At 50.0% G+C, this 12,185-nt stretch overlaps 1 protein-coding gene across 1 annotated transcript in view; it reads left to right on the top strand.

Annotated features, from left to right (window-relative positions):
- Positions 1-12,185, top strand: part of adarb2 (adenosine deaminase RNA specific B2 (inactive)) — a 409,469-nt gene that overhangs the window by 376,666 nt on the left and 20,618 nt on the right. Inside the window, exon 7 of the mRNA XM_085987599.1 lies at positions 6,299-6,480. Within this exon, the coding sequence (XP_085843725.1) occupies positions 6,299-6,480 (182 nt within the window). The remainder of the gene's footprint in view (positions 1-6,298; positions 6,481-12,185) is intronic.

Here is a 12,185-nt window from a genome sequence, read left to right as displayed (position 1 = left end):
AGGACTCAGGCACTGCCACCTCACGTTGGACCACCACCTCAGGAGGAGGAGCAGGAGGAGCATGAGGAGGAGGAGGAGGAGGAGTACCAGCCCAGGAGGGAGGCAGAAGGTCCAAGGGCCGCCCGTCGGCGGCTTATTGAACGTCACTTCTAGGCCCCCTGTCAGGGAATGGCTTGTGCCAATGAAAGAACATGATTGCAGCCGCTCCGCAAGCCCTCAGCCGGTTAAGGCAACAAACACTTCAAAGATCAAACATGGACAATGTGAATAAATAAAATGGTTTATTGTACAAACTCAGGGCCCTTCCCACATGAAAACCAAAAACACACGAAACCCCCAAAAAACACTCACACACATGACTCACTCCCACAACCTGGGGAGGATTAACAAAAGATGTAAACAAAAATGGCCTTCATCCTCGGCCTTCACAAAACACCCATTCCAAAAAACAAAACATTTGGACACACCCTCTACTTTGTGGCCCGCGAGGGCGATGCCTTCTGCAAACTTTGGCGGCCCCTGCACGCCCTGCTGCTCCTCCTCAAAGTGAGGCCAGTGGCTGCTGCAAGGCTGGGGGAAGGCTCCTGAGGGGCACATGTCGTGACGGCAGATGCCCTTGGGGGTCGGCCTAGACGAGGTCTGGCCGTCGAGGGGCCGGCTGGTGAATGCTGCAGCTGTGGCTGGGCAGCATCAGTCACTGCAGCAGCTCGTGGCAGCTCCACTGGGGGAGTGGCAGTGGCGGCTGGAGGAATGGGGGCAAGCTGGCGGATGGCAGGCGCTCGCTGGTCGCCTGAGACACTGGCACTCGCCCGGGCCAGCACTGCAGCATGCGCAGCAATCTGCCGAGGGACAGACCGCTGTGCTGCTGCAGCGCGGCGGGTGCCCTGGCGATGCCTGGCTGACACAGCGAGTGTGGCAGCAGTGAGTGCCCGTGTTGCCCTGTTCTGTGACCGCATCAGAGCAGCCAGTGACTGCACGGCACCACTGATCACCTGGCCAGTCGCTGCCTGAGCTGCCCCGAATTCCACCCGACTCGCTGCCTGATCTGCCCCGAATTCCGCCAAACTGGTGGCCTGTGAGGCCCCGAATTCGGTCACACTCCGAGACAGGGACTCGATGGCCTCAGGCATCCGTGCCACTACCCCCATGAGCTCCGTGTGCCGGTGCTCCGAGTCCGCGGACATGTCCTCGAGGAGGCGCAGCTCCTCGGCGTTGACCGTCTCCGGACTGGAGGCCGGACTCTCCCTCTGGGGAGAAGGCCGCCGAGCTGGCCGACCCTTCCTGCGTTGCTGGACGCTGCTGGGCCCAGCAATTGGACTCCCCTCCGACCCTTCCCCCCTCTGGGGAGAAGGCCGCTGAGCTTCCACCCCCCTCCCGTGTTTCTGCAGGCCGCTGGTCCCAGGAGCTACACTCCCCTCCGACACTTCCCCCAGGCTCCCCTCCAGGGAAGACGTGTCCCCTACATTGGCATGGCTTGCCGCGGCTGAGGGTTCCCCTGATGGGCCGCCTTCCTCTTGCTCCTCCTCCTCCTCCTCTTCTGAGGGGCTGTCACTGGCAACTTCAGGGACCTCCTCCTCACCATCTGAAAGCAGGAAGGCACAAGAGTAGCTTTAGAGTGAGGAGAGGGCGTCAGCGAGGGATGCATGAGTGGTGGCATTCAGCGCATTGGTCGGACAGTGGCAAAGGATGTAGATCTGATGCGCAAGTGGGACGAGAGAGGTCCAAAAGGTGATGTCCTTACCATTGGTGCCCAGAACAGGGTCGGCATCTCCAGATGCAACGGGGCCAATCACCCGGGCACCCATGATGCGCTCCACGCGCTGTTGCAGCTCGGTGAGCTGCTGGATCTGGGGTCCGCCTCCCCCGGTCTCAGTCCGGCTCCTCTTATTATTGGCCAGCTTGGCCTGCAAGAGAAAGGACGGCCTCTAAGTACAGTGTGTAGCCCTGATCTTGTGTGCACTGCCTCCCATGGTGGAATAGCCTGGCCAGTGTGTAGCCCTGATCTTGTGTGCACTGCCTCCCATGGTGGAATAGCCTGGCCAGTGTGTAGCCCTGATCTTGTGTGCACTGCCTCCCATGGTCGAATAGCCTCGCCAGTGTGTTAAGTGCACAATGTGCAATTGATGTTCATGACTGTCCCATAGCTGCTGCATGAGGGCTGGCCATTAGGGCTTTCAGGTCCCTTTGCCCATAATGTGAGGTGCACATGCAAGGATGAGGAGGACACTGGAAAGGGTACTCACCCTGACAATCCTGGCGAGGTCATTTAGCTTTTTGCGGCATTGTACAGAGCTCCTGGGGACCTCACTGTTGGATGTCACCCTGGTGGCGACATGCCTCCAGGCTTTCCGGTAGGCGCGGGCCGCCAGCTTCTTCCCATTGTCCGGAAACAAAATATGGCGTCTCTTCTCCACAGCGCCAACCAGCACCCTCAGATCATGCTCTGAGAAGCGCTGCGCTCGTTCACGGGCCTTCTCCATCCTTTCAGGCGCTATTTGGGTCCAACAGCAGTGTTCAGGCCTAGCTGGAGGGCTGCAGTGTCCAGGGCGTGGCAGCAGACCAACTCGACCCTTCCCCCTTAAGAGCTGGCCGGCGCCAGGGTGTCTGCTGTCAATCAAGAAATGGCCGCACCTGCGCTGCGCCCGGCCTCGGCGGTATCGCTCAGCACCGCCGGCTTAGCGCCTAAAGAGAGCCGTGCATCGGCAGTTTTAGCGCTCGAGCAAACTCTTAGGGCGAAGCTAATGAATATCGGCGAAGTGGCCTCGAATTTGCGCCGGGCGCAAACTTTAGCGGCCGCCCGACTTTACCGCCCCAAAAGTGGCTATAATGAATTTCTAGGCCACACACTTTTAGATTGCTGTATGAATTCTTAATGTCGGCCCCTAGCTCCATCTTGGAAGTGCCTGATTCACTGCCGTTAGGTTATGTGCAGGTGTGTGTAAAGAGATATAATTGTACTGCACAATCTCCCTACCGACCCTCAATCTGTTCAATCTCCCACCCTGCAATCTCCCCCGACCTGCGATCTGATCTCCTGCCCGGCCTACCCCACCTGCAAGAGCAAAGCAATTACTGTCAAGTTCTTCGTAGTGAGTACGGTAGTGCAGTGGTTGTGTCACTGGACGAATAATCCAGAGGCTGGAAATAATAATCTAGAGAACGTGAGTTTGGCAGTTCGAGAATTTGAATTCAGTTTTTTAAAAATCTGGAAGTAAAAAGCTGGTATCAGTAAAAGTGATCGTGAAGCTGTCAGATTGTCAGTAATGCCCTTTAGAGAAGGAAACCTGCCATCGTTACCCGGTCCGGCCTACACGTGACTTCAGGCCCGCACCAATGTGCTTGACTCTTAACTGCCCCCCGAAGTGGCCTAGTAAGCCACTCAGTTGTATCAAACCACTACACTGCAGAGGTTCAAGAAGGCCCACCACCACCTGCTCAGAGCAACTAGGGTTGGGAAATAAATGCCGGCCTTGCCAGCGATGCCCAGATCCTGAGAATGAATAAAAAGATTCTTCAAGCTTGGGCTAAATGAAGATGCAGAGTAACCGTGCACGTTTTACTCAGGTTAACATTTCAAAAGTCTGAAACACAAGTCTGGGGGTATCTAGAACTAGGGGCATAGTTTCAGAATAAGGGGTCACCCATTTAAGACGGAGCTGAGAAGGAATTTCACTCAGAGGGTCGTGAATCTTTGGAATTCTCTACCCCAGAGAGCTGTGGAGGCGGAGTCAGTGAATATATTCAAGGCGGAGATTGACAGACATTTGAACTATGGGGAGTCAAGGGGTACGGGGAGAGAGCGGGAAAGTGGTGTTGAGGCCAAGATTGGATCAGCCATGATCTTATTGAATGGCGGAGCAGGCTCGAGGGGCCGAATGGCCTACTCCTGCTCCTGTTTCTTATGTTTTAACACAAGCCCAACCTGTCCCAAATGTGACCACGTCCAGTGGGGGGAGCGGGCGACTAAACTGCTCTCAAGAGGCGGGCCCTGCATTTAAATATGCTAATGAGGCTACATGCCTCACTTTTTATCAGATTTTTAGGTGTAACGGCTGCGGCTCGGGTTTCCCAGGGCTCAGGAAACCCGGCAGCTGGAGGGAGGCAAGAAGGGCCGGATCCAACAGGTAATTGCCTTTCCAGCACTGCTTGTGGGCCAGGAGGAGCAGAAGTGTTCCCCCCCGCCCACCCGGCCCCCACAAGCAAACTTGTTAACCTCTCTGCAATCGGCCTCCCCAACCCCACCGCGATCTCCCCCTTGCCCCACGGTCTCCGTACTGACCCGCAACCTGTTCAGTCTCCCCCCGACCCGTGCTCTTCCCCCGACCCGCGCTCTCCCCCCGGCCTACCCCACCCACCCCAGCATCTACCTCTCGACCCACGATCTGCTCAAACCCTCTTCCCCGCACCCCCCAACCCGCACCGATCTCCCCACAACCCTCCCGACTCTCCACTCCCCAGCTGCGGCCTTCCCGCCCGACAGCCAGCCAGGGCCTCGATCTGACTGGCTGCCGGCCAGGAAACATGAGAAAAGAAATTCAAATGAGGTCCTACCATTAAATTTGGCAGGACCTCCGCGTTCCCCGGCTGCTACGGATCTCCCCGCGCACCCCCTCACCTCCCCGTAAATATCAGGGGCAATGTGTTACGGGGCGATAGTGTGTGAATTTATGGTCATGTGCAGGTAGTGAAGCATGACCTGTATTAACACCAATAGTATCCTTAACCTTATTATTCCTTCATTTAATCCCAAGTAAAAATACAGGTCGCAAATTTATCAGACACGTGTGGACAACTGTCTGTACTAAATTATCATCAGCCCAACTGCCCATTCATCACTTAATTGCAGTGTAGCGCAATTAGCAGACAAGAAGCTGTCTGCGCCAAATTAACTGCAAGTTCAAATGAAAAGTGCTCAGCTGGGAACATCTGATTGAGGCCTCCATTTAAACCAAACACATCCTGAAACAGTGAAACAATTCTAATGGAAATTTAAAAAATCAAGTGCATTTCTGAATCACTGAAAGTTAACATGCAGGTACAGCAAGCAATTAGGAAAGAAAATGGTATGTTAGTCTTTATTACAAAAGGATTGGAGTACAAAAGTAAAGAAGTCTTGCTGAAATTGTACAGGGCCCTGGTGAGACCACACCTGGAGTACTGTGTACCGTCTTGGGGGGCGAGATTCGGTTACGTCCCCAAATGGAGGCGGTAATCGAATTATCGCCGGAGATTTAACGCCCAGCGCGGAAGTGCCGCCCCGGCCGCTAAATTCGGCTTACTGCCCCAGCGAGGAAGCGCAGCGCTATCTCAGGCACTCCACTTCCTCTCGGGGCGGTGGCGGTGTCGGGGGCACAAAGCGCAGTAGCACCGACGCGTTTCAGCGCCCCTCCCCTTCCGTTAAAGGGGAGGGACGCCGCGAGCTTTGCAGGGCCTCCGATGGCCCACACCAGCCCACCAATGGCGGCGTGGTGCGGTGGCTGCAGCCCGGCACCGAGACGCAGTGCCGGGCTATGCAATGGCGGCCACGGACCACGGCAAGGCCTGCCACGGAGGGCCGACCTGGAAGTCAGCCAAAAAAATTAAATGGCGGCACGGGTCACGGTCGCACCTCCCTTTAATTAGCGCCACGTGAGCGGTGGTCGGCCCGTTTCACGGCCCACTGTCTCCTTATATACTTGGATATACTCGCCTTAGAGGGAGTGCAACAAAGGTTCATTAGATTGATTCCTGGGATGAGGGGGTTGTCCTATGAGGAGAGATTGAGTGGAATGGATCAGACCCACCACCCCCCCCAACCCCTCCAGATCAGGGATTGGATCCCACCAGGATTGAGTAGACTGGGCCTATATTCTCTAGAGTTTAGAAGAATGAGAGGTGATCTCATTGAAACGTATAATATTCTTACAGGGCTTGACAGGGTAGATGCAGGGAGGATGTTTCCCCTGGCTGGGGAGTCTAGAACCAGGGGTCACAGTCTCGGAATAAGGCCATTTAGGACTGAGATGGGGAGAAATTTCTTCACTCAGGAGGGGTGAATCTTTGGAATTCTCTACCCCAGATGGCTGTGGAGGCTCAGTCGTTGAGTATATTTAAGACCAGAGATTGATAGATTTTTGATATTAAGAGAATCAAGGGATATGGGGCTAGTGCAGGAAAGTGGAGTTGAGGTAGAAGATCTTATTGAATGGTGGAGCAGGCGCGAAGGGCCAAATGGCCTACGCCTGCTCCTATTTCTTATGTCCTTATGTTCTTATTTCTGCTAACTCGCTAAAACTCTCTCGCTGCGACTATGTTTCAGGTGGAACGTTCTGGGTGCTCAAGGATCTCTCCTGAGTCATTTCATCGAACCGATCTACCTGCAGAGCATCGTGCTGGGAAGCATGCATCACGTCGGTCACCTTTCCCGCGCAGTGTGCCAACGGCTAGAGGATGTCGGTCAGCTTCCGCCACCCTATCGATACAACCAGCCTCTCCTCAGTGGTATGTTACCAGTCTTATAAACAGCTGGGCTGGTGCGGCAGCGGCCTCAATAATCGCGGCTCTACAGGCAGGGCTTAACCTTTTGCCCTCCTGAGTAAACAAAAGCCCAGATAGTTGGCCCCTTAATGTTTATCCTGCTGTGCTTCTGCTCGTTTCCGCCAGTCGTAACAACGCAATCCGGGCAGAATTGGCCGAACCAACGCAAAAGACCCGGGGAATTTTAAACGCAAAGTGGGCTGCATCCAAAACCGCTTGAGTTTGTTTTTTCCGCGACCTTTTACACTGGTTCAACGATTCAGTTCACCTGAATGCGGCCCGCCTACAAGGTTGTGCTGGTTCGAGAAGGCTTTTCAAACTGAGCTCATTTTCATGGGCGCACAGGGACTAGTAGGCACGTTTTTAAAGTTTTTTCGTATCAAAAAAGCGGAAACTCTATCCCTGTAACTTTAAATCAAGAATAGATGCTGCATATTCATTATCTATGTGTACAAGCTGTACAGAACTGTTCTAAACCAGTTTGCAACATTCCACAAACTGGGATTAGCATGAATTCAACGCAGTATCCTGGCTTATTGAATAAATCTTAATAATGTAACCTATATAGCTCCACAAAAGTTCGATTAGGAAGTTAAATATCCATATTCAACCAAATATTAAGAGCCAAAATTCCAACTAACTGGATCTTTTAAGTCCTGATTTGTTTCTGCCATTATTTCCTATTTAACCATGACTGTAATCCACTTTTTGCTTCTTCCCAGCCCACCAAGCTTACCCATTTCCCTTCCAGCCATTGGACCCCCACCCCCTGTGATCAGACCCTCCCCGCGATCGCTGATCCCCCCCAGCGATCGAACCCCCAGGATCATAGATCAGACCCCCCTGGATCAGGGATCAGACCCGCCCCCCCAACCCCTCCAGATCATGGATTGGACCCCACCAGGATTGAGTAGACTGGGCCCATATTCTCTAGAGTTTAGAAGAATGAGAGGTGATCTCATTGAAACATACAAAATTCTTATAGGACTTGACAGTGTAGACGCAGGGAGGATGTTTCCCCTGGGTGGGGAGTCTAGAACCAGGGGTCACAGTCTCAGGATAAGGGGTCAGCCATTTAGGACTGAGATGAGGAGAAATGTCTTCACTCAGAGGGTGGTGAATCTTTGGAATTCTCTACCCCAGAGGGTTGTGGAGGCTCAGTCGTTGAGTATATTCAAGACAGAGATCAATAGATTTTTGAATATTAAGGGAATCAAGGGATATGGGGATAGTGCAGGAAAGTGGAGTTGAGGTAAAAGATCAGCCATGATCTCATTTGGCCTATTCCTGCTCCTATTTATTATGTTCTTATGTCCACACTTGGTCTGTTCTGAGATCAGACTGTAGGATGTGCAATTCAAGTGTGTTTATTCCTGGACAGTGTAAGTTCTTCCTGCGATCTTCCGTTTACACAGTTTTCTGTCTAGCAGCTGAACTGAGAACTAAAATAACTCATCCAGCTGCAGCAAGTTCAAGTCAAACTCCAACTCTGTTTCTCTATCCACGGATGCTGTTTCTCTCTCCATGGATGCTGCCTGGCCTGCTGAGTATTTCCAGCATTTTCTGTTGTTATTTCCAATTCAGGATTGAGAACAGAGCACTCGACTGCTGGCACTGCAAAGTTACCATACTCGATACTCACTTTTCCCATTCTGCTATCTATTGCCTTGCCAAATTTCATCCACCCAAGTTATTTCAGCTGTTATTGGTGCAACGTACAAATTACACATATAGATGGACAATGGCCATTGTAGTAATGAATCTTTAGAGACATGTTAAAAATAAAATAAAAACAAGGCTGGGTTTAGAGTTTCAGTTTTATGCCTTTAGTTTCTAACCCGTGCACACTGTTGCTGAACGGCATAATTTTTTCTATTATCTTTAAAATGTCAGTCATTAAATTCTTAATTTAAGTTTAATTTGCATTTTAGAGATAATTGCTTACTTGGACAGAAGCCAATTTAATGAAGCATTGGCACTTGGGTAGAGCACACACTTTGGAAATATTAAGCACCATGGCTTTCTAATGTAGCAGTGAAACAATGAACTAAAACCATTGTTGAATGGTTACTGAGTACATTAATTTAATAAAATGAGCTTTCATTTTAATCTGATTTTTTTTCGTGCTTTATTAACAGCAAATTTTGTCAAAACCCTTTGGAATATTTAACTCTAACAAATCTTGACATTGAATTTCCCAGCAATCAACAGCGAATTACAACATGATAGTCTCTGAATGCCATCGTACACAGGTGGCTTCATGTTGCAGTGTCGTCATGTTGGCAGTCACTGTTGCCACAGAAATAGAACACGGTCCACACTTAAAAGGCAAACAGTGCACCACATCAGCAGTATCAGATCTGCAACAGGAAGCTGGTCTGACTTTTCAACGGTGTTGTCTAATCTTGCCGGCATTTATTCCCCATCCCTAGTTGCCCTGAATACAACTGAGTGGCTTACTCGGCCACTTTAGAGGGCAGTTCAGAGTCAACCATGTTGGTGTGGGTCTGGAGTCACATACAGGCCAGACCGGGTAAGGGCGGCAGGTTTCCTTCTCTGAAGTGCATCAGTGAACCCGTTAGGTTTTTATGACAATCTGACAGCTTCATGGTCACTTTTACTGATACCAGCATTTATTTTCAGATTTTTATAAAACTGAATTCGTAATCTTAAATTGCCGCGGTGTGATTTGAACTTACATTCACTGGATTACAAATGCAGTAACATAACCACTACACTACCCTACCATATAAAAGCAACTTACCTACTGAGCTAGCTACTTCTCTTTATAAGTAATGACATTTTTATTTTTTTAAAGTTATTTTTGTTACATACCTGATTAATATAACAGTTTTGTTACAATATTTACTTTGGCATTTGATTTTTTTTACATCTTTTGACATTTTCTGACACTTCATTGGGATACATTGGAATCTAGAACTAGGGGGCATAGTTTCAGAATAAGGGGTCACCCATTTAAAACTGAGATGAGGAGGAATTTCTTCACTCAGAGGGTCGTAAATCTGTGGAATTCTCTGCCCCAGAGAGCTGTGGAGGTGGAGTCAGTGAATATATTTAAGGTGGAGTTGGACAGATTTTTGAACAATAAGGGAGTGATGGGTTATGGGGAGCGGGCAGAGAAGTGAAGTTGAGCCCAAGATCAGATCAGCCATGATCTCATTACATGGCGGAGCAGGCTCGAGGGGCCAAATGGCCTACTCCTGCTCCTATTATGTTCTTATGTACATAGCTATCTATATTTACAGGCAGGCAGGGAGGGAGACAATTTTGCAGTCAGGAAACACAGAAGAATGGGATTCCCTCAGGTTCTGCTGAATTTAACAGCAGGACATGATTACCATTTTTGGAATCAGTTTCCCAGCCGCAGCTGGCCAGATTGAGAGACTGGCTGGCTGTCGGGTCGGTATCCCTGCGGCACCAGGCCACAGCCTGGGAGCGTAGAGGAGGGAGTGAGAGGTCGTGGTCTAGAGGGACAGGGGCGGGGGGGGGAGAGATCGGAGGTCAGGAGATATCGATGGGGGGTCCTGGAGAGATCAGGGGTTCAGGGGACATCGATTGGGGGGGGGGGGTGCTGGAGAGGTCGGGGGTCAGGGAAGACATCGATGGGGGCCTGGAGAAGTCGGGGAAGATGGGAAGAAGTTCGCAGAGTGGGGGGGGGGCCCCATGGAGGAGATTGGGGGGGTGTGGTGTGTGGAGGAGATTGGAAGTTGGGGAAGACATCAGGAGTGTATTGGATCTCGTGGAGGGGGAGGGGGGTGGGGAAGGGGGGGTGCCCAATCGCTGGGGAGGTTAGCAGGTTTCCTCAGGAGGTGGAGGGGAAGCACTCCTGCTCCTCCTGGCCCACAAGCAGTGCTGGAAAAGCACGCTTCCATGCAGCAGTCCGCGCCTCCTTTTAGCCGACGGGTTTCCCAAGGCCCGGGAAACCTGTCTGGCCAGAGTTAAAGCTAGAACTGAGTTAAAATCTGAGGCTCGCAGCCTCATTAAAATATTTAAATGAGGGATCAGCCTCCTGGGAGTGGGTTAATCGCCTGCAACCCCCCCACCCCGTCCCGCCTCCTTTAAACCAGAAATGGGCGAGTTGGGTTTGAGTTTGAAATTTATTACATTTTTACTTCCCACCCATTTTGAGTTTAAAATTCCTGCCATTGCGATGGATTTTTGTTTAATTTCAGAAAATAGAAGTTAAAATTTAGAGTTTAAAGAGGGATCTTTGATTTTTTTTTTAAAACAGGTTTAATCTTAACTCTTTTTAACTAACTTCCATTTGATTTTTTTTCTCTGTGTCTATTTCTGTTGACCTTTTTTGATTTTAAAGAGTGAGCTTTGATAGCATCAGGGGACCAGATTGGGAGGGGTTAACTGGCTCTGATAATTTGACAGTATGAAGGAGCTGAATTAACATCAGTCATTAACCCAGGCTCTTATTAAAACTTTAAGTAATGTTAATTCAGCTTAGTCACGCTGTTGGCCTCAGTAACTCCTCAAAGTCAGTCCCCGACGAAGTCATTCACTGATGGCAAGAATGCTTTTCCTTGGAGCTGTTTGGCTTCTTCAAGTTAATGGGCACTTTTACATTTAAAACTAGCACGTGGCTCTCTCCCCATCAGCTGCAGTTAACAATATAAGCTTGCTGATTGACTTTGTTATGACAGCAGTAAAGATTTGACAGCAAATCTTCTGCCCGGCAACTGATGCACAATAGCAGTGGGTAGAGTATAAAGACAAACATACGAACAGTGACGGACAGCCAAAGACCCTCTGGTCCATTCAGCCTGTCCCACACAATTGCGGTACCTTGTGTATCACAATATATATTCTCCACCTCACCCGAAACCATGGGATCTCCTGGGAGAGGCAAAAAAAACAGATAAAAACCCAGGCCAATTTGGGGGGAAAAAATCTGGGAAATTCCTGTCCGACCCATCTAGGCGATCGAAACTAGTGCAGGAGATCACATGGGCCCTGAATTCCCTGCAGTGTCAACCTTTTGTAAGAGGTGATCTCCGCCCCAGTCAGAAACAGGTCCAGCTCTCACTTGAAGGAGTTCAATTGCACAAGACGGCAGCCTATTCCAGAGGTCCTCTATTCTCTGGAGTATAATAGGAGAGGGCAACAATGGAAGGCTACAGCTAGAGTCATACATTTTTGTAGATGATAAACTATGAGAAGCAGTAGAAATCCAGCATCAGAAAACACCATTGTGGTCCACCTGGCTGATCGCAGAGTTCAAAAAAGGCCACAATATCTCCCTTCTACCCTTTAATCGCCTCTTCCAAAAAAAAACTATCGAACTCCCTTTTCAATTTGCTGACAATGTCCATCTTCACTGTCTCCTTGGACAGTCCATTTCACGCATTCAGCATCCGCTATTTATATACTGAAAAAGTAAACGTCAAGAGAGACCAGAAATAGTGCTTATTTACACAACTTATTTTTTTTGCCTTTCAACCTCAGAAATGATGTCCTGAGGGAGACGAATGTGATAGAGAAACCAGAAAGAGAAAAAGAGAAGGACATGAAGAGAGAGAAATCATGAAAATAGAACCATATCCCAGTTGAACCAGTTTTAGTAATAATATAAATAGCCATCCATCATCAGATCTGGTTGGACTACATCAAGCACTACGGGCTTCATTCTCCTCTGCCAA

This window comes from Somniosus microcephalus, chromosome 5 (assembly GCF_052327205.1).
Source record: "Somniosus microcephalus isolate GS21.2 chromosome 5, FLI_Smic_1.0, whole genome shotgun sequence".
NCBI classification, from domain to species: Eukaryota; Metazoa; Chordata; class Chondrichthyes; order Squaliformes; family Somniosidae; genus Somniosus; species Somniosus microcephalus.
Note: the sequence above shows the minus strand (reverse complement) of the source record. Positions and strands in the feature narration are given on the sequence as shown.